This window comes from Capricornis sumatraensis, chromosome X (genome assembly GCF_032405125.1).
Source record: "Capricornis sumatraensis isolate serow.1 chromosome X, serow.2, whole genome shotgun sequence".
Taxonomy (NCBI): domain Eukaryota; kingdom Metazoa; phylum Chordata; class Mammalia; order Artiodactyla; family Bovidae; genus Capricornis; species Capricornis sumatraensis.
In genome coordinates, this window is record NC_091092.1 from 14,048,176 (window position 1) to 14,069,962 (window position 21,787).

General features: G+C 37.9%; 1 protein-coding gene across 1 annotated transcript in view; it reads left to right on the top strand.

Moving 5' to 3' along the window:
- The window catches only part of TBC1D8B (TBC1 domain family member 8B), a 74,052-nt gene that overhangs the window by 31,006 nt on the left and 21,259 nt on the right, over positions 1 to 21,787 (top strand). The window contains exons 8-10 of the mRNA XM_068961932.1: positions 10,206 to 10,355; positions 10,875 to 11,025; positions 14,444 to 14,658. Of these exons, the coding sequence (XP_068818033.1) occupies positions 10,206 to 10,355; positions 10,875 to 11,025; positions 14,444 to 14,658 (516 nt within the window). The remainder of the gene's footprint in view (positions 1 to 10,205; positions 10,356 to 10,874; positions 11,026 to 14,443; positions 14,659 to 21,787) is intronic.

Genomic DNA, 21,787 nt, shown 5'->3' on the forward strand with positions numbered 1-21,787 from the left:
AGTGGATCATAGGAACTATAGAATGTCAAGAAGAGGTAGAAATTGAGCTATGCATTGGAATGTTTAAAAGGGCAAAATCTACAGATTATTGAAGTGTTTATAAATATACTTGTTTCATTAGTTTTCATAACCAACCCTATCTAACAGCTTCCTTATCCTCCATGATAATGCAGAGAAGAATAATACTTTAGGGCTTCCCTGGTGGCTCAGTGGTAAAGAATCTGCCTGCCAATGCAGGAGACAAGGGTTCAATCCCTGATCCAGGAAGATCCCACATGCTGTGGAGCAACTAAGCCTGAGCTCCATGACTTTTGAGCCTGTGCTCTAGAGCCTGGGAGCTCTAGAACCCATGCTCTGCAACAGGAGAAACCACTGTAATGAGAAGCCCAAGCACTGCAACTAGAGAAAAGTCCATGCAGCAATGAAGACACACCACAGCCAAAAATAAATAATTTCTTAAAAAAGAATAATCTAACCCACACAACTGATGTTTTCTTTGCCTTGTCAGAATAAAGTAATATATTTTCTGTAGCTATAATGTAAATTAGAGATGCTTAAGCTGTGTGGAGTAGCTTTATTTCAACATTTCTTGTTGTTCATCTGCTAAGTCATGTCTGACTCTTTGTGACCACATGGAATGCAGCATGTTAGGCTTCCCTGTCCTTCATTATCTTTCAGGGTTTGCTTAAACTCATTTCCATTGAATGCCATCCAACCATCTCATCCTCTGTCATCCGCTTCTCCTGCCTTAAATCTTTCCCAGCTTCAGGGTCTTTTCTAATGAGTCGGCTCTTCGCACCAGGTGGCCAAAGTATTGGAGCTTCAGTATCAATCCTTCAATGAATAATCAGGGTTGATTTTCTTTAGGATTGACTGGTTTGATCTCCTTGCTGTCTCAGGAGCCTTCTCCAGCACCACAATTCAAAAGCATCAATTCTTCGACGCTCAGCCTTCTTTATGGTCCAACTCTCAAATCTGTATATTACTACTGGGAAAACCATAGCTTTGACTATACGGACCTTTGTTGGGAAAATGTTGTCTCTGCTTTTTGATATGCTGTCTAGGTTGGTCATAGCTTTTCTTCCAGGAATAAGCTTCTTAATTTCATGGCTGCAGTCACCATCCGCAGTGATTTTGGAGCCCAAGAAAATGAAGTCTGTCACTGTTTTCATTGTTTCCCCATTTATTTGCCATGAAGTGATAGGACCGGATGCCATGATCTTGCTTTTGAACGTTGAATTTTAAGCCAGCTTTTGCACTATCCTCTTTCACCCTCAGCAAGAGGCTCTTTAGTTGCTCTTTGCCTTCTGCTATTAGTATTATCTGCATATCAGAGGTTGTTGATATTTCTGCAGGCAATCTTGATTCCAGGCTTGTGATTCATCCAGCCTGGCATTTTGTGTGATGTACTCTGCATATAAGTTAAATAAGCAGGATGACAATACAGGCTTGACGTACTCCTTTCACAATTTGGAACCAGTCTGTTGCTTTACGTCTAGTTCTAACTGTTGCTTCTTGACCTGCATACAGTTTTCTCAGGAAGCAGAGGTAAGGTGTTCTGGTATTCCCATCTCTTGAAGAATTTCCCACACTTTGTTGTGATCCACAAAGTCAAAGGCTTTAGCATAGTCAATGAAGCAGAAGTAGATATTTTTCTGGAATTCCCTTCCTTTTTCTGTGATCCAATGGATATTGGCAATTTGATCTCTGGTTCCTCTGCCTTTTCTAAATACAGCTTGTACATCTGGGAGTCCTTGGTTCACATACTGTTGAAGCCTAGCTTGAAAGATTTTGAGCATTATCTTGCTGTCATGTGAAATGAGAGCAGTTGTGTAATAATTTGAAAACATTCTTTGGCATTACTCTTCTTTGGGATTGGAATTTCAACATTAGGAAATCAGAAGTTTTATTAAAAATAAAATTAACACTAATTTAAAGTTATGTACAATGTACAGTCAAACCAGTCAATTCTAAAGAAATCAATCCTGAATATATTCATTAGAAGGACTGATGCTGAGCTGAAGCTCCAATACTTTGGCCACCTTGTGTGAAGAGCCAACTCATTAGAAAAGACCCTGAAGCTGGGAAAGATAGAAGGCAGGAGGAGAAGGGGGCAACAGAGGACGAGATGTTGGATGGCATCACCAACTCAATGGTCATGAGTTTGAGCAACCTCCGGGAGATAGTGAAGACAGGGAAGCCTGGTGTGCTGCAGACCATGGGGTTTCTAAGAGTCAGACATGACGGAGTGACTGAACAACAACAATGTACAGGAGCATATTTTAAGATAAGCTTGTGATATCTAAGGGAAGTATTTCTTCGTATTTTTGTTGTAGTTTTTGAATTTACAGATCAACTGTGACCCCCAGTCATTATTATACTGAGTTTAATGAGATATTTTAATTTAAATCTAATTGTGGAAAAGTTAAAGTTACACATACAGAAATATTTATCTTTCCTCTGCCTTTTCTTCACTTTTAGAAGCCATATGCTATTTCTAAAGTCAATAGCAGATACCAAAAACCAAACCAGTCTAAGAATACCCTTTATAAAGTCAGCAACCTACGTTGCTTCTTCATGTGATTGGATTTTGCTCAGGCACTAAATGTCTGAAGAGTGCCAAATTTATAATCATCACAAGTGTGAGTGTATATTTATATACAGCATATTCTACATATCTATATAGCTATATGGATATATAGAATTGTTATGGCCTTGGGGTAAAATCCTCCCATTCAAAGTGCCAGAACAAAAATAAAAGTTAAGAAATTTAAGCTTATCTTCCTAATTTTTTATTATGCTCTTCAAACCAAATATTAAATTGATTTTTAAACAAACATCTTTGAAGGTAAATATGAAATACGAGATGCAGGTTCAATCCCTGGGTCGGGAAGATCCCCTGGAGAAGGGAATGGCAACCCACTCCTGTATTCTTGGCTGGAGAATCCCATGGACAGAGGAGCCTGGCAGGCTATAGTCCACAGGGTTACTAAGAGTTGGACACAACTGAAGCAGCTGAGCAGCAGCAGTATGTTAATGTGACTTTTGTGAATACTTAAAAGGTAATGATGGAGAGAAGCAGCACACTTGCTGTCTGTTTTATATGTTGATATTTGGCATTTTATAAGGGTTATTTTTATTTTCCTTCTTGGCTACTTTTACTATAGTTTAGATATACAACTAATAGATAAGCTGGAGTCTCAGTCATATGTCCTAAATTAAGAGAATGCACTTTACTTTGAGATCCAGACTACAACCACGACTTTTTGAGTTGGTTTTGGAAAAACATAATCTCTAATTAGAACATCAAAATTTAGCATTAATAGTAAAGTATACTTGTCAAGTAGAGAGGGAGATGGCAACCCACTCCAGTATTCTTGCTTGGCAAATGCCATGGACAGAGGAGCCTGGCCAGCTGTAGTCCATGAGATCGTAGAGTCAAATCCATACTTGTCAAAACAAGCTTTTTTAAAAAAGAAAGTGTTGTAACACAGGACATATACTCACTAATAATTGTTTTTTTTTCCCTTTCTAAGATTCTTCTGTCCTACCCTTATACTCAGACGTTGTTTTCAATACTCCTTTTAAACTTTCCCTGAATCCTCTTTAACTTTCAACCCTTCTGTGTTGTGTGTTCAGTCGCTTAGTCGTGTCCAACACTCGGACCCCATGGGCTGCAGCACGCCAGGCTTCCCTGTCCTTCACCATCTCCTGGGGCTTGCTCAAACGGATGTCCACTGAGTGCCATCCAACCTTCTCATTTGTTGGCCCTTTCTCCTCCTGCCTTCAATCTTTCCCAGCATCAGGGTCTCTTCTCATGAGTTGGCTCTTTGCATCAGGTGGCCAAAGTATTGGAGCTTCAGCTTCAGCATCAATCCTTCCAATGAATATTCAGGGCTGATTTCTGTTAGGATTGACTGGTTTGATCTCTTGCAGTCTGAGGGACTCTCGAGTCTTATCCAGCACCACAGTTTGAAAGCATTCGTTGGCACTCAGCCTTCTTTATGGTCCAACTCTCACATCCATACATGACTACTGGAAAAACCATAGCTTTGACCATATGAACTTTTGTCAGCAAAGTATTGTCTCTCCTTTTTAATATGCTGTCTAGGTTTGTCATAGCTTTTCTTCCAAAGAGCAAGTGTCTTTTAATTTCATGCTGCAGTCACCATCCACTGTGATTCTGGGGCCCAAGAAAATAAAGTCTTTCACTCTTTCTATTGTTTCCCCATCTATTTGCCATGAAGTGATGGGACCAGCTACCGTGATCCTAGTTTTATGAATGAGGGGTTGCCTTTTCCAAAATTTTATACAACATATGTATTCTTTTCAGAGTGACTCCTTGGCAGTATGCATTTATGGTTCCTTCATATCTTTTTGTGGTTTGATATCTCGTTTTTTAAATTAAAAAAAAATTCAACAGATACTTGTTAAACTTCAACTATTTATGTAAGGAACTGCTAGGTTCTTTCCCCGCTCCCCTCCAGATTTATTGTGGTAATTGACAAATTGTGTAAGAGATATATGATGTGATGATTCGATACACAGATATATTAAAATGGGCCTTAATATATCTGTGTATCAAATCATCACATCATACATCTCAAACTTATACAATTTATATATCAATTAAATGATTACCACAGTAAAGTTCTTTCACTTACCACCCACTCATGTAATTACAATTTTGTAGTTATAGTGAAAACATTTAAATTCTACTCTCATAGCAACTTTCAGATATACATTATCAATAACTATAGTCATCATGCTGTACATTAGATTCCTAGAGTTTATTTCTCATATAAACTAGAAGTATGTACACATTAACCAACATCTCTTCATTTTCCCCTTTCCTAGCCCCTGCAAACCCCCATTCTACTCTGCTTCTGTAAAGCTGGCTATTTTAGATTCCACATATAAGTGAGATCATACAGTATTTGTCTTTCTCTGTCCGATTTATTTCACTTAGTGTAGTGCCCTTAATGTCTGTCAATATTGTTGCACATTGCAAAACTTCCTTTTTATGGCTGAATAATAATTTTTTGTTTATCTGTATGCCACATTTTCTTTGTTGATTAATCTATCAACAGTTAGGTTTGTCTTAGCTTTTGTGAACAATGCTGCAGTGAACATAAGGGGTGCAGTTATCAACTGAAGATAGTGACGTCATTTCCTTTGAATATATACTGAGAAAAGGCTCTAGAGGACAGGCTCAGTAGTTGCTCTGCAGCATGCAGAGTCTTCTCGGACCAGGGATCAAACCCGTGTCCCCTTCCTATATTATATTGAGACAGGCAGATTCTTAACCACTGTACCATCAGGGAAGTCCCCAAGTGGTAGTTCTAGTTTTAATTTTTTTGAGGAACCTTCATACATGTTTTCCATAGTGCAGCACCAATTTGCATCATCACAAACTGTGCTTGTGCTCTCTTTTTTTCCATATTCTTGCCAAGACTTAACTCTTGTCTTTTGATAAAAGCCATTCTAACAAGTGTGTAGTTATATCTCATTTGTTTTTCTTGCTTAGTTTCTCTGGCCCGGATGTATGGTACTTTGTTAAATAGTAGTAGTGACAGTGGGCACCCTTTTCTTGTTCTTAATCTTAGAAAGCTTTTAACCTTTCACCATGGAGTATGATGTTTGCTTTGGGTTTGTCACACATAGCCTTTATTATATTGAGGTATGTTTCTCTGTATACACTTTATTGAAAGTTTTTATTGTGGGAGGATGTTGAATATGTGTCAGATAATTTTTTTGCATCTATTGAAATGATCATATGTTTTTTGCCTTTTATTCTAATTCATTTTATTGATTTGTATATTTTGAACCATCCTTGCCTTCCAGAGATCATAGTTGATCATGGTGCATGATCCTTCTAATGTGCTGTTGAATTCAGTTTGCCAGTATTTTGTTGAGAATTTTTGCATCTGTATTCATCATGAATTTTTGGCCTGTAGTTTTCTTTTCTCGTAGTGTTCCCATCTGGCTTTGGTTTCAGGGGACTGCTGGCCTTGTAAAAGAAGTTTGGGAGTATTGACTCCTATTTAATTTTTTGGAAGAGTTTGAGGATTAGCATTAATTCTTCTTTACATATTTGACAGATTTCACCCATGAAGCCAGGGATTTTTATTGTTATTGTTGGGAGATTTTGTATTGGATTCTGTTTCGTTACATATCATTGGTTAAGTTCAGATTTCCTATTTTTTATGATTATATCTTGGTAGATTGTATGTCTCTTGGAATTTGTGTGTTTCTTCAATGTCATCCCATTTATTGGCATATAATCAGTCATAGTAGTCCTTATGATCGTTTTAATTTCTGTGTCATCAGACAAAGTCTCTTTCATTTCTAATTTTGCTTGAATTCTCTTTTTTTCTTGGTAAATCTAGCTAAAGGTTTATCAGTTTTGTTTATCTTTTAAAAAAAAAGCTCTTAATTGTGACGATTGTTCCTGTCTTTTTATTGCTGAAAAGTATTCCATTTTTGGATATATTTGGATATATATAATATATGTATAATAGCAGTGTTTATCCATTCACCTATTGAAGGATACCTTAGTTGCTTCCAGGTTTTGGCAGTTATGAATAAAGCTGCTATAAACATTCATGTGCAGATTTTTGTGTGGATGTAAGTTTTCAGCTTATTTGGATATGTCCCTTGGAGCACAGTTGCTGAATCATAAGGTAACCCTATGTTTAGCTCTATAAGAAACTGTCACACCATCTCTTAAAGTACTGTACTGCTTTGTATTCCCAATCAGCAATGAGTTCTTGTTCTACATCTTCAGTAGCCCTTGGTGTTACCAGTATCCTGGATTTTAGCCATTTTAATAGGTATGAAATGGTATCTCACTCTTTAACTTTGCAGTTACCTAAAGATATTAAGGGGCTTCCCTGGTGACTCAGAGGTTAAAGCATCTGCCTCCAATGCGGGAGACCTGTGTTTGATCCCTGGATCGGGAAGATCCCCTGGAGAAGGAAATGGCAACCCACTCCAGTATTCTTGCCTGGAGAATCCCATGGACTGAGGAGCCTGGTGGATTGCAGTCATGGAGTCACAAAGAGTCAGACACGACTGAGTGGCTTTACTTACTTACTAAAGATATTAAAAGACGCTTGCTCCTTGGAAGAAAAGTTATGACCAACCTAGATAGCATTTTGAAAAGCAGAGACATTACTTTGCCAACAAAGGTCCATCTAGTCAAGGCTATGGTTTTTCCAGTGGTCATGTATGGATGTGAGAGTTGGACTGTGAAGAAAGCTGAGCGCTGAAGAATTGATGCTTTTGAACTGGGCTGTTGGAGAACACTCTTGACTTGACCCTTGGACTGCAAGGAGATCCAACCAGTCCATCCTAAAGGAGATCGGTCTTAGATGTTCATTGGAAAGACTGATACTGAAGCTGAAACTCCAGTATTTGGCCACCTGATGCAAAGAGCTGACTCATCGGAAAAGACTCTGATGCTGGGAGGGATTGGGGGCAGGAGGAAAAGGGGACAACAGAGGATGAGATGGTTGGATGGCATCACTGACTCAATGGACGTGAGTCTGAGTGAACTCCGGGAGATGGTGATGGACAAGGAGGCCTGGCATGCTATGATTCATGGGGTCGCCAAGAGTCGGACACGGCTGAGTGACTGAACTGAACTGAACTAAACTGAAAGGTATATGATATTGAGCATCTTTTCATATGATTGTCATCTTTATATATATATATATATATATATATATATATATTGGTGAAGTCTCTGCTTAGGTCTTTTACCTACTTTTTAACTGAGTCCTTTATTTGTTTTTTAAACAGTTTCCTTTAGTTCTTTGAATATATGTATAATAGCTGGTTTCTAGTCTTAGTTTAAAAAAAATCTAAGAAGTGAGGCCCTTCAGGGACGTTTGTTGGTTGCCTTTTTTCGAAAAAAAATTCTTGTTTGTATTTTAAAAAATAATTTTATTAATTATTTTTTTTGGCTGAGCTAGGTCTTCGTTGCTGCAAGGGCTTTTCTCTAGTTGTGGCGTGCAGGGGCTGCTCTCTAATTTCTGTGTGTGGGTTTCTCATTGTGGCACAGGTTCAATAGTTGTGGTGTACAGGCTTAGTTGCTTCACAGCATGTGGGATCTTCTTGGATCAGGGATCAAACCCGTGTCTCCTGCATTGTCTTCTGTTTCTCCTTTACCACTGAGCTACCAGGGAAGCCCCTTGTGTGTATTTTTAAGCCTGGCTTCTTCAGATCACCCCCTCAGTCATTATAAATGAGTGGTCGGCCAATGATGGGTCAGAGATGTCCTTAAATGCCTTGAACCATTAGGTTCTCCACCTTCTACCAAGGGGATCTTTGTGTAAAGGTATTCCTCATACTTTAGGCAGTTTATAGTCAGCCTTAGTTTTCATTTCTTATTTCCAAGATCAGCCTGAGTTGAGTAACTGGGGCCTTCTCCTGTCCTATCTTGTTCCTGGGCAGGTTCACAGTCTTGTATACTCATGCATACTTTCAGATTCCCAATAATATGTTGGAATCTTTCAAAGTTCCCTTATGGCCATCTGGTTTTCAAAGCCTTTCTTTAACATTTTAGCCAGGCTCTTGTTTGCTCCAAATTGATATCATAGCCTTAGGCAGCTGTGACATTATCAGCAGATTGCCCTGAGGAAAGTACTTTTTACAAAGAGCTGAGCTCTGAATATGCAGGTCAGGAACAACAGACTGGTTCCAAATAGGAAAAGGAATACATCAAGGCTATATATTGTCACCCTGCTTATTTAACTTATATGCAGAGTACATCATGAGAAACGCTGGGCTGGAAGAAGCACAAGCTGGAATCAAAATTGCCAGGAGAAATATCAATAACCTCAGATATGCAGATGACACCACCCTTATGGCAGAAGGCGAAGAGGAACTAAAAAGCCTCTTGATGAAAGTCAAAGAAGAGAGTGAAAAAGTTAGCCTAAAGCTCAACATTCAGAAAACTAAGATCATGGCATCTGGTCCCATCACTTCATGGGAAATAGACAGGGAAACAGTGGAAATAGTGTCAGACTTTATTTTTGGGGCTCCAAAATCACTGCAGATGGTGACTGCAGCCATGAAATTAAAAGACGCTTACTCCTTGGAAGAAAAGTTATGACCAACCTAGATAGCATATTGAAAAGCAGAGACATTACTTTGCCAACAGGTCCGTCTAGTCAAGGCTATGGTTTTTCCTGTGGTCATGTATGGATGTGAGAGTTGGACTGTGAAGAAGGCTGAGTGCCGAAGAATTGATGCTTTTGAACTGTGGTGTTGGAGAAGACTCTTGAGAGTCCCTTGGACTGCAAGGAGATCCAACCAGTCCATTCTAAAGGAGATCAGCCCTGAGTGTTCTTTGGAAGGAATGATGCTAAAGCTGAAACTCCAGTACTTTGGCCACCTCATGCGAAGAGTTGACTCATTGGAAAAGACTCTGATGCTGGGAGGGATTGGGGGCAGGAGGAGAAGGGGACAACAGAGGATGAGATGGCTGGATGGCATCACCGACTCGATGGACGTGGGTTTGGGTGAACTCTGGGAGTTGGTGATGGACAGGGAGGCCTGGCGTGCTGCGATTCATGGGGTCGCAAAGAGTCGGACATGACTGAGCAACTGAACTGTACTGAACTGAGCTCTGAGTCAAATCCAATGGTAACAACACCCTGGGAATGGAGTTTTCTGGGTAGCTACTAATTCGGTGAAAATATTGACTGTGTTCTGGGGATGGGGCTTTTAATGAACCTCCAAGAGATCCATTGGCTGTGATAGTGCTGACTTTCATGACTACCATACCTTTGAACTTGGAAGGGAGGGAGGATGGGAATAACCTCCAGTTAAAACTTAACAGACTGGTGTTCTTACTGAGGTTCAATAATTTTTTTTTTAATTGATACTTTTCAGTTCATTCTGTACCTTTGGTTAATTTCCAGTGTTCTGAACAGTTTTTGCTCTTTAATATTTTGCTAGTATTTTATTGCCCATATAGAGGAATTGATTCACTAAGGTCCTAAGTTTGATGTTCTTGACATTGGTTTGTTGACATCTCTAATTTTGATAGAAAAACAATGTTCTTCTGAGACATTGCATTAATATTTATTAAGTATATAAATCATGGTTCTTAAATGACAGATAGAACATTAGCACTTTTTCCTCTTGCAGAAACTTTTAGGCATACATTTGGAACAATTATATTCTTTCTTTTCCAGGTTCCTGTTAGTTCTGATTCTATAGACCCATCTGATGATACCGACATACAGTCTTTGACATGTCAGAGAGAATGCAGCAAAACTGTGAACACTGAAGCTTTAATGACAGTATTTCACCCTCAGAATTTGGAGACTCTTGATTCCAAAATGGTAGGAAAACAAAATATTTAAATCTATGGATTGAAACAATTGATTAAAAATAAAAATATTAGACTAGAAGGTATTGCAACTGAAAATTCTTCTTTTAGGGCTGGAAAAGATTTTCTAGCAGATACACAATATGACTATTATCTAGAATTAAGATGGAAGTTGAATCTTGGGTATATTTGTATTGATTTCTGACAGTCAATCCTACTTGGAGTGATTGGTGAGAATGATGGTTCAAAGTTTTACCTCCTAAGTGTCCTGATTTTCCCATTTTAACGTGAGTTTAGCTAAGAACTAAAATAGTAAATTAAAGCTGTTATGCTCACATGGGTTTAGAAGATTTTTGTGATGACAGTATTCCAGTGGTTAGCCCATCTGTGAATACCGATTTTGACTTTCTATGTTCTTATTTTTCATAGGTGTTGTTTCTTGGTGAAGAAAGTTGTCAAGTTATTTGAAACTTAATTTCAAATTAAGTTGATTTCTCACCATGTTTAATTGCTTTGATTTTTTTTTTAATAGTTGAAAGAAAAGATGAAGGAACAGTCCTGGAACATTCTATTTTCAGAATGTGGACGTGGTGTTAGCATGTTTCGGACCAAAAAGACTCGAGATCTGGTTGTAAGAGGGATTCCAGAGACCTTAAGAGGAGAGCTCTGGATGCTTTTTTCAGGTATTACACTTACTTACTTTATTCATTTAACAGACATTAACTATGCCCCAATAAAAATAATTACAAAGGTGGCTAGAACAAAGTCTTACTCGTCATCCCATCATGAGTTCAGACTAGTCAAACAGAGTACAATAGTTATGTGTACTTACCTTTATATACACACATCCAGTGCCTGAGCAGATTAGTTTATGAGGCAATATATAGCTAACTGGAAGGGATGGAATGGGAACCTCTAGTGTCAGAGGAAAGTTAAGGGGAAATGGCATTTCATGAAAATGTTACTCTTTTGGATAAGATTGATGTCCTGATGTTAAAGGTTTTAGTGTGAAGCTTTTCCTTTTTTTTTAAAAATTTATTTTTTGTTGAAGGATAATTGCTTTACAGAATTTTGCTGTTTTCTGTCAAACCTCAACATGAATCAGCCATAGGTATACATATATCCCCTTCCTTTTGAAACTCCCTCCCATCTCCCTCCCCATCTCACCCCCCTAGGTTGATACAGAGCCCCTGTTTGTGTTTCTTGTGCCATACAGCAAATTCCCATTGGCTATCTATTTTATATATGGTAATGTAAGTTTCCATGTTACTCTTTCCATACCATTTCACCCTCTCCTCCCCTCTCCCTATGTCCATTAGACCATTCTCTATGTCTCTTTCTCCATTGTTGCCCTGTAAATAAATTCTTAAATACTGTTTTTCTAGATTCCATATATATATGTTACAATATGGTATTTATCTTTCTCTTTCTGACTCACTTCACTCTGTATAATAGGTTCTAAGTTCATCTACCTCATTAGAACTGACTCAAATGTGTTCCTTTTAATGGCCGAGTAATATTCCATTGTGAATATGTACCACAGCTTCTTTATCCGTTCATTTGTTGATGGACATCTAGGTTGCTTCCATGTTCTAGCTATTGTAAATAGTGCTGCAGTGAACAATGGGATACATGTGTCTCTTTCAATTTTGGTTTCCTCACAGTATAGGCCTAGAAGTGGGATTGCTGGGTCATATGGTGGTTTTATTCCTAGTTTTTAAAGGAATCTCCATACCATCTTCCATAGTGGCTTTATCAATTTACATTCCCATCAACAGTGCAAGAGCATTCCCTTTTTCTCCACACCCTCTCCAGCATTTATTACTTGTAGACTTTTTGGTGATGGCTGTTCTGACCAGTGTGAGGTAATATCTCATTGTAGTTTTCATTTGCATTTCTCTAATAATGAGCGATGTTGAGCATCTTTTCATGTATTAGCCATCTGTATGTCTTCTTCGGAGAAATGTCTGTTTAGGTCTTTTTCTCACTTTTTTATTGTGTTGTTTGTTTTTCTGGCATTGAGTTGTATGAGTTGCTTGTATATTTTGGAAATTAATCCTTTATCAGTTGTTTCATTTGCTATTATTTTCTCCCATTCTGAGAGTTGTCTTTTCACCTTGCTTATAGATTCCTTTGCTATGCAAAAGCTTTTAAGTTTAAACCGGTCCCATTTGTTTACTTTTGTTTTTATTTTCATTACTCTAGGAGGTGTGTTATAGAGGATCTTGCTTTGATTTATGTCATCGAGTGTTCTGCCTATGTTTTCCTCTAAGAGTTTTATGGTTTCTGATCTTACATTTAGGTCTTGAATCCATTTTGAGTTTATCTTTGTGTATGGTGTTAAGAGGTATTCTAATTTCATTCTTTTACATGAAGCTGTCCAGTTTTCCCAGCACCATTTATTGAAGAGGCTGTCTTTGCCCCATTGTATATTCTTGCCTCCTTTGTCAAAAATAAGGTACCCATAGGTGCATGGGTTTATTTCTGGGCTTTCTATCTTGTTCCATTGGTCTGTGTTTCTGTTTTTGTGCCAGTACCATACTGTCTTGATGACTGTAGCTTTGTAATATAATCTGAAGTCAGGAAGGTTGATTATTCCAACTCCATTCTTCTTTCTCAAGACTGCTTTGGCTATTTGGGGTCTCCATATGAATTGTGTTTCCATATGAATTATGAAATTTTTTGTTCTATTTCTGTGAAAAATGCCATTGATAATTTGATAGGAATCACATTGCATCTGTAGACTGCATTTGGTAGTATAGTCATTTTCACAATATTGATTCTTCCTACCTGGGAACATGGAATATCTGTCCGACTCTTTGCGACCCCGTGAATTGCAGCACACCAGGCCTCCCTGTCTGTCACCAGCTCCCGGAGTTCACTCAAACTCACAGCCATCTCATTGGTGATGCCATCCAGCCATCTCATCCTCTGTCATCTCCTTCTCCTCCAGCCCTCAATCCCTCCCAGCATCAGAATTTTTCCAATGAGTCAACTCTTCACATGAGTGAGGTGGCCAAAGTACTGGAGTTTCAGCTTTAGCATCATTCCTTCCAGAGAAATCCCAGGGCTGATCTCCTTCAGAATGCACTGGTTGGATCTCCTTGCAGTCCAAGGGACTCTCAAGAGTGTTCTCCAACAGCACAGTTCAAAAGCATCAATTCTTCGGCGCTCAGCTTTCTTCACAGTCCAACTCTCACATCCATACATGACCACTGGAAAAACCATAGCCTTGACTAGATGGACCTTTGTTGGCAAAGTAATGTCTCTGCTTTTCAATATGCTATCTAGGTTGATCATAACTTTTCTTCCAAGGAGTAAGCATCTTTTAATTTCATGGCTGCAGTCACCATCTGCCGTGATTTTGGAGCCCCAAAAAATAAAGTCTGACACTGTTTCCACTGTTTCCCCATCTATTTCCCATGAAGTGATGGGACCAGATGCCATGATCTTAGTTTTCTGAATGTTGAACTTTAAGCCAACTTTTTCACTCTCCTCTTTCACTTTCATCAAGAGGCTTTTTAGTTCCTCTTCGCCTTCTGCCATAAGGGTGGTGTCATCTGCATATCTGAGGTTATTGATATTTCTCCTGGCAATATTGATTCCAGCTTGTATTTCTTCCAGTCCAGCATTTCTCATGATGTACCCTGCATATAAGTTAGGCAAATTTATTCCTAGCTATTTTGTTTTTGTTGCAGTGGTGAATTGGATTGATTCCTTAATCTCTCTTTCTGATTTTTTATTGTTAGTATATAGAAATGCAAGTGATTTCTGTGTATTGATTCTGTATCCTGAAACATTGCTAATTTCACCGATTAGCTCTAGTAATGTTCTGATACTATCTTTAGGGTTTTCTATGTACAGTATCATGTCATCTGCAAACAGTGAGAGCTTTACTTCTTCTTTTCTGATCTGAATTCCTTTAATTTCTTTTTCTTCTATCATTGCTGTATACTGTGAAGCTTTTCATTTTGTTTGTACTCAGATAACACTTGAGCATAGAGCTAAATTTAAAAGCAATCCAGTTCTTCATGTATATATGCAAATAGTAGCTTTTTTATATTCCTCTTCTTTTGTGTGTCAATGTAATCATCTATACAGGTGCTGTTAATGACATGGCTGCTAATCCTGGCTATTATGCTGAAGTGGTTGAGCAGTCCTTAGGGACCTACAACTTGGCTACTGAAGAAATTGAACGTGATTTGCGTCGCTCCCTGCCTGAGCATCCAGCTTTTCAGAGTGACACTGGTATATCTGCTCTGAGGCGGGTACTTACTGCTTATGCATTCAGAAATCCCAAAATTGGATACTGCCAGGTATGCTGTCATTATGAACTCAACTATTTACATGTTCCAAATGATAAAATCACATCAAATCCAACTCTACTAATAAGAACAGAGGTTGGGTTGCGATTGATAGTGGATATTATTAATCTAAGAATGGTAGTAGAAATATTTAGAATTGATATTCCATTAATTCATTTTTCTTTTATATTTAACAAATATTTATTGAATTCCTGCTCTGTGAAAGATACTGTGCTGGGTACTCAGGACTACATAAAGCTGAATCAGATAAGAATCCTCCCCTTAGAAATATTTGGACTGGCAGGTATTAAAACAGATTCATTGGCAAATGAAAAACAAATGAGACAGTTTATTAGAGAATATTAAGTCTCACCAGGATTCATAAAAGGAATAAGATGGAGGAACAGAAAAGACTTCATGGAAGAAGTGGCATTTGTAGGTCTTGAAATCCGTGAATTTTGGATATATGGAGAAGGAATGAAAGACCATTCTAGATGAAGGGATCAGTATAACCAGGCGCAGATAGAGGTAAATATGGAATATATGTAGGACCATATTCTGTTTTGGAGGAAGAAATGGCAAACCACTCCAGTATCCTTGCCTGGAAAATCCCATGGACCAAGGAGCCTGGTGGGCTGCAGTCCATGGGGTCACAAAGAGTTGGGCACGACGGTGACTAACAGACAGATGTTCTATTTAGTAGAAGTGTAGAGTTAATGAAATGAAGTAACTGGGCAATTGGCCGGTGGAGGAGGGATCAATAAGGTAGATTGAGATAAGTCAGGAGTTTGATTTTACTTTGTAGACAGTGGGGGAATCATTGAAAAAAATCCTTTAGGAGGACAGTAAAGGGTATGCTTGACTGCTAACAAATAATTTCAAACAGATAATAGCTCAAACACAGAAGTTTACTTAAAGGAATAAACAGTTCCTTTAACAGAGCAAGTTTTCAGGTCAGTAGGTAGCTCTACTCCATGTGATTATTCAGAGGTATAGGATGACAGCAGGCTCTGTCATCTTCAAAACATGCCTTCCACGGTGCTCTTTCATTGCCATTACTACTCACAGGAAGAAGGGAGAAAGCATAGAGAAACAATTATGGGAAATTATTTTGACCAGGCCTGGAAGTTGTATACATCACTTCACCCACATATTATTGGAGGATCTTGGCCTCAGGAAACACATATTTATAAAGAAGTCTGCAAAAATCCAGCATGATTACACGCACATACATCCAGATACTATGGGAGAAAGGGAGACTGGATTATGGTGACTAGCTAGCACTCTTAGCCACACATTTATTTATAATGAAGGCTCATCCAATACTCATCACAATGAATGGAAATGGACCAAGTTACATCTCTGTGAAATTTGAGAATTCCAAAAGTGAAGAGAAAATCTTTAAACTTCCCAGAGAAGGGAGAAATACATCACCAGAAAGGAAACAAAATTAGAATGTCACCAGACTCCTCAGCAGTAACTCTTAAGGTAGTAAACAGTGAAACGATGCCTTTAAATCTTGAGGAAAAAAATCTTTAACGTGGTATTCTATATTTAATCAAACGGTCAATTAGATGTCAAATGCAAGCATTTAAAACATTTTTCTTCCCTGTGTCCCTTCTTAAGAAGCTACTGGAATGTATGATTTTATAAAATAAGTTGTGTGCCTGCGTGTGTACTCAGTTGTGTCTGACTCTTTGCAACCCCATGGATTGTGGCCCAGCAGGCTCCTCTGTCCATGGAATTCTCCAGGCAAGAATACTGGAGTGAGTTGCCCCAGGGGATCTTCCTGACCCAGAGATTGAACACATGTCTCCAGTGTCTCCTGCATTGGCAGGTGGATTCTTTACCACTGAGTCCACCTGAAGAAGCCCACAAAATAAGCTGAGGAGGATGAAAAAAGGAAGAGATGATTCTCAGAAAGAGGACATCAACCTAGGAAAGGAACTGAAGGAAACATGCCTTGAGAGCAGCTACTAAAGACTGAAGCAAGAGGCTAGATAGTTCTGTGAAGAAACCAAAAGAAAATTTGAATCAGTACATACTTGTATGTTCAGATATTTGAAAATTACAGGCCTTTTACAGAGTTAATTACAGTGTTTTACAGTTTCTGGTGGCTCACTGGTCAAGAATCCACCTGTCAGTGTGTAAGACATAAGTTCAATCCTTGGATTGGGAGGACCCCCTGAAAAAGGAAATGGCATCCTACTCCTGTATTTTTGCCTGGGAAATCCCATAGATACAGGAGCATGGTGGGCTATAGAACATGGGGGTCCAAAAGAGTTGGACACAACTTATCAACTAAACAACAACAACAACAAACCATTATGACTACATATAAATCCTATCTATCCATTGAAACTTATCAATAGAGAGGAAAGTTTGAAAAGTAATTTAAGTGAATGGATCATCTAAATGACAAGTATTTAGCCTGTTTTGGAAGGCAATGGCAAGCCACTCCAGTACTCTTGCCTAGAAAATCTCATGGACTGAGGAGCTTGGTAGGCTGCAGTCCATGGGGTCGCTACTAGTCAGACACAACTGAGCGACTTCACTTTCACTCATTGGAGAAGGAAATGGCAACCCACTCCAGTATTCTTGCCTGGAGAGTCCCAGGGTCGGGGGAGCCTGGTGGGCTGCTATCTCTGGGGTCGCAGAGTCGGACACGACTGAAGCGACTTAGCAGCAGCAGGGTCTCTGAAAGGTAAAAAAGAAGCATAATGCTTCTTTTCTCAAAGAGCTTACACTCACAAAGCCTGAGATATTATCTGTATGTAGTAGTTTAGAGGCAGCTTCAAAGTAGGCATTACTCAATTTTTTACTTCTAAAAAATGAAAGCAAAGTTAGAAACTTGGAGGGCCAGAGGAAAGTTACTGAGTTAGGTAACACTATGAGCACTATCATTCAGGTGAAAATAAGTCGGCCATGGAGTTCAGACTGACTAGGTTCATGTTGGACTCAAGAAGTAAGTAAGTTTGTGTGAAGCAAGATCGTGGTGAATCTTTTAAGTTTGGGGAAAGTTTGAATTTAATATGGTAAGCAGGTTTTATCACTTGTTATCAAAAACCCAGGTGAACAATACTGACTCATTATGGCTGGCTGACTGGCTTTATCTCTTCTTTATCATCTTAAATTTTGTTTGTTATTGTTGAGTTGTAATGATTCTTTATATATTTTAGATACTAATCCGTTATCAAATATAGTAGTTGCAATTTTTTCTTCTATTCCATGAATTGTCTTTTCATTTTCTTAATGGTACCATTTGAAGCACAAAAGTTTTAATATTTATTTTTATGTTTTCCTTTTGTTGTGTGTGCTTTTGATGTCATATCTAAGAAGCCATTGCCTAAGCCAAGGTTAAAAAGATTTATTCCTATGTTTTCTTCTAAGGGTTTTATAGTTTTAATGCTTAGATTTCGGTTTCTGGACGCTTTTGTGTTATTTTCATGTGTAGTGTATGAAAAAGGTTCAGCTTCATTCTTTTACTTGTGAATAGCCAGTTGTCCCAGTGTCATTTGTTGAAAAAAACCAATCTTTTACTCACTGAATTGCCTTGACACCCTGCTGAAAATCAATTGACTATAAATGTTAGGGCTTACTTCTTGACTCAAAATTCTGTTCTATTATGTTTCTGTTCTTATGCCAATATCACACTGTCTTTTTTACTGCAGCTTTGTAGTAAGTTTTGAAATTGGGAAATTTGAGTCCTTTAACTATTTTTCCAAAAATTATTTTGGCTTTTTTAGATCTCTTGCATTTCCATACGAATTTTAGTATCTGTTTGATAATTTCTGAAGAAAGCAAAAAAAAGCCTGGTCTTCTAATCCATGAACACAGGATTTTTTTCTTTTCCCATTTAATTCTTTTTTAGATTTTATTCAAGGTTGTTTTGTAGTTTCCTATGTGGAAAGCTCTAGATTCTTACTTCCTTTGTTAATTTTATTTCTAACTTTTTTATCTTTTTAACATTACAATAAATGGAATTTTTTTCTTGATTTTATTTTTGGATTGCTCATTTGCTACTATATAGAAATACAGTTGATTTTTGTATATATTGATTTTGTATCCTGTAATCTTGCTGAGCTTATTAGTTCTAGTGGAGTGTTGTTTTTTTTTGTTGTTGTTCTTTTGTGGATTCCTTACTTAGGATTTTCTGTATACAAAATCATGGAATCTGAATAGTGAATATTTTTACTTCTTCCATTCCAACCTGGATGTCTTTTTCCCCTCTTTTTTTTGCCTGGTTGACTTGGCTATAACCTTCACGTACAATGTTGAAGAAAAGTGGTGAGAATGCATATTCCTTTCTTGTTATTTATCTTAAAAGGAAGCAATCAATCTTGCATCATTAAGTAGATGTTAGATGTGGGCGTTTTATAGATTCTGTTTATCATGTTGTGGAAGTTCCCTTATATTCCTAGTTCATTAAGTCTCTTTATCATGAAAGGGTAGTGGATTTTAAGTAATTTTCTATGTCTGTTGAGATAATCATGTGACTTTTCCCCTTTATTTTAGTAATATCATTGTTGACCTGAAACAAATAGACCACCAGATATTTCTTCAGCAAAGATGGATTTATTTAGAATGAGCAGAGAATTGGCAGTTTGGTGTCTACAACCATGGTGAGCCATAGGCAAGTCCCCTCATGGCAAGGGGAGGAGAAAACTTTTATAGAGAAGAAAAGGAAGTTGGAAGGGCTATAGTAAACTAAGAGTCCATAGCTTTGCATTGGCCTTGCCAGGAAAGAAAACTCTTATTCCTGTTAGTCTCTGCTGTAGTTGCAGGGCATGAGAGCACCCCCTTCTGGTCTCCAAACTCTTTAAGTGAAGTTTCCATTTGTTAATTTTTTACATCATGTATTACTTTTGTTGTCATATTTCACCACACTTGTATTGCCAGGATAAATCTTACTGTGTCATTATGTGTAATCCTTTTTTATAGGCTATTGTGTTCGATTTTCTAGTATTTTGTTGGAGATTTTTGCATTTATATTCATAAAATGTATTGATAATAATTTTCTTGTGATGTCTTTGTCTGGTTTTAGTGTCAGGGTGTGTCAGGGTGTCAAAAGAATTGTGCTTCCCAGGTGGCGGCTAGTGGTAAAGAACCAACCTGCCAATGCAGGGGACATAAGAGATGGCAGGTTTGATCCCAGGGTCAGGAAGATCCCCTGGAGAAAAGATTGGCAACCCACTCCAATATTCTTGCCTGGAGAATGGCCGTGGACAGAGGAACCTGACAGGCTGTAGTCCATCGGGTTGCAAAGAGTCAAACATGACTGAAGTGACTTAGCACGCATGTACGCACGTCAAAGAATGAGCTTGGTAATGTTTCTTGCCCTCCCATTTGGTGTTAATTCTTCTTTAAATTGTGATAGAATTGGCCAATGAAACTATCTGTTCTTAGAGTTTTTTTTTTGTAGAAAGTTTTTTTAATTATTATTAGTTCAATATCTTTACTTGTAATAAGTGTTGTCAGATTTTTCTGTTTCTTCTTAAGTTGGTCTTGGTTTTTCTAGGACATTGTCCATTTTATCTAGGTTGTCTAATTTGTTAGCATAGAGTTATTCCTTGTATTCCCTTAATAATCCTTTTTATTTCTGTAAACATTGGTAGTAATGTTCTCTATTTCTTGATTTTAATTTGAGTCAGTCTCTCTCTTTCTATTTTTTGTCCTTTTGGTTAGGTTACCTAAAGGTGTTTCAGGTTTCTAAATCTTTCTAAAGAACCAGCTTTTGATTTTGTTGAGTTTTCCCTATTTTTTTCTATTCTCTATCACTTCCTGTTTGTGCAGAGCCTCAAGATTAGCCAGAGATAAGAGCTTAGGGCTTTTTCTGTTCTTTCCTGAATGTGCCTACAGCTCTGGGCAGGCAAAAAGCCATATCATGCACTTGGCCTTCTAGATTCCAGGAATAAATTACAGCTTTCCAAAGCCCCCCATGGATGTCTCATTCTGCAGCTTTTCATTTTCACCCCTTATTAGCCTGTTGTTTGGCCCAGTTGTTATCCATTACCTCAGGAAGCCACATGTTCAACAACTGCTCCTGATTGTTTAAAGGAAAGGCTGTTTGCCTTGGGTAAGCTCTGTGTTGGGTCAAATAAAGACAGCCTTGTGAGTGCAGTTTTCTAGGGAATGACCAGATAGGTCAAATAATGACAGTTCACTGGGAATATGATGTTGGAGGCACTTCAGCCCCATTCTGTTTCCTCCCATGGCTGCTAGGTGCTGCTTTTCACCATGATTCCTGAGTGTTGGTTTTTCAGGCTTCTGTGAAGCTCAGGAGGGGTGGGACTTGGACAATTTAAAATGCCACAGGGTTCACTGTTTTTACTGAGATTCAGCCATTTTATTAACTAATGCTTCCTGACTTGCTGTAAGCTTTTGGTGAACTTTCAAAGTTCTGGAAAATTGATTTTGATGATTTTTGCTTGTGTTCTTATTGCTTTTACTGAGGAAAGCTTTTTTCAGAGGGCCTTACTCTGCCATTTTCACTGATGCTGCTCCCATTATGGCTTCTTGAACAGGAAAGTGATGGAGTGAAAACTGAACTTGAAGTCAGATATTACTCCAGATCTGACAAAGATTGATATACTTAATATACAAATCTATAAGAAAAGTATTGAGTTATAAAAATGAGCAATGGACATGAAAAGATTAGTCACAGAAAGAAAATATAGATAATAAAGTTTAAAAAAGAAGGCTCTACCTCAAAGAAAGTCAAATTCAAAACATGACATACTATTTTCACTATCAAATCAGCAAAGACAATTATAATTGTCACAGTTCTTAGTATTGGCAAAGGCACAGGGAAGTAAACATTCAAATACTGTAAGTCAGGAATATAAATTGGTACAGTCTTTCTGGAATACAATTGGCAGTCATATCAAGTCATTTAAAAATATTAATTGACCAAATAATTTAATTTCTATGTATCTTTACTGAGAAAATAGTAAACCACTTGGATGAAGATTTACATACAGAGATATTCATTAACAGTGTTATATATAATACTGAAATGCTAAAATCAGCCTAGATGTCCAATAATAGTAGAATAGCTAAATCATTTCTAGTATATTACACTTACTAGATTATTTACAGTCATTAAAATACTATTTTAGAAGAGTTATTTGATGATTTGATG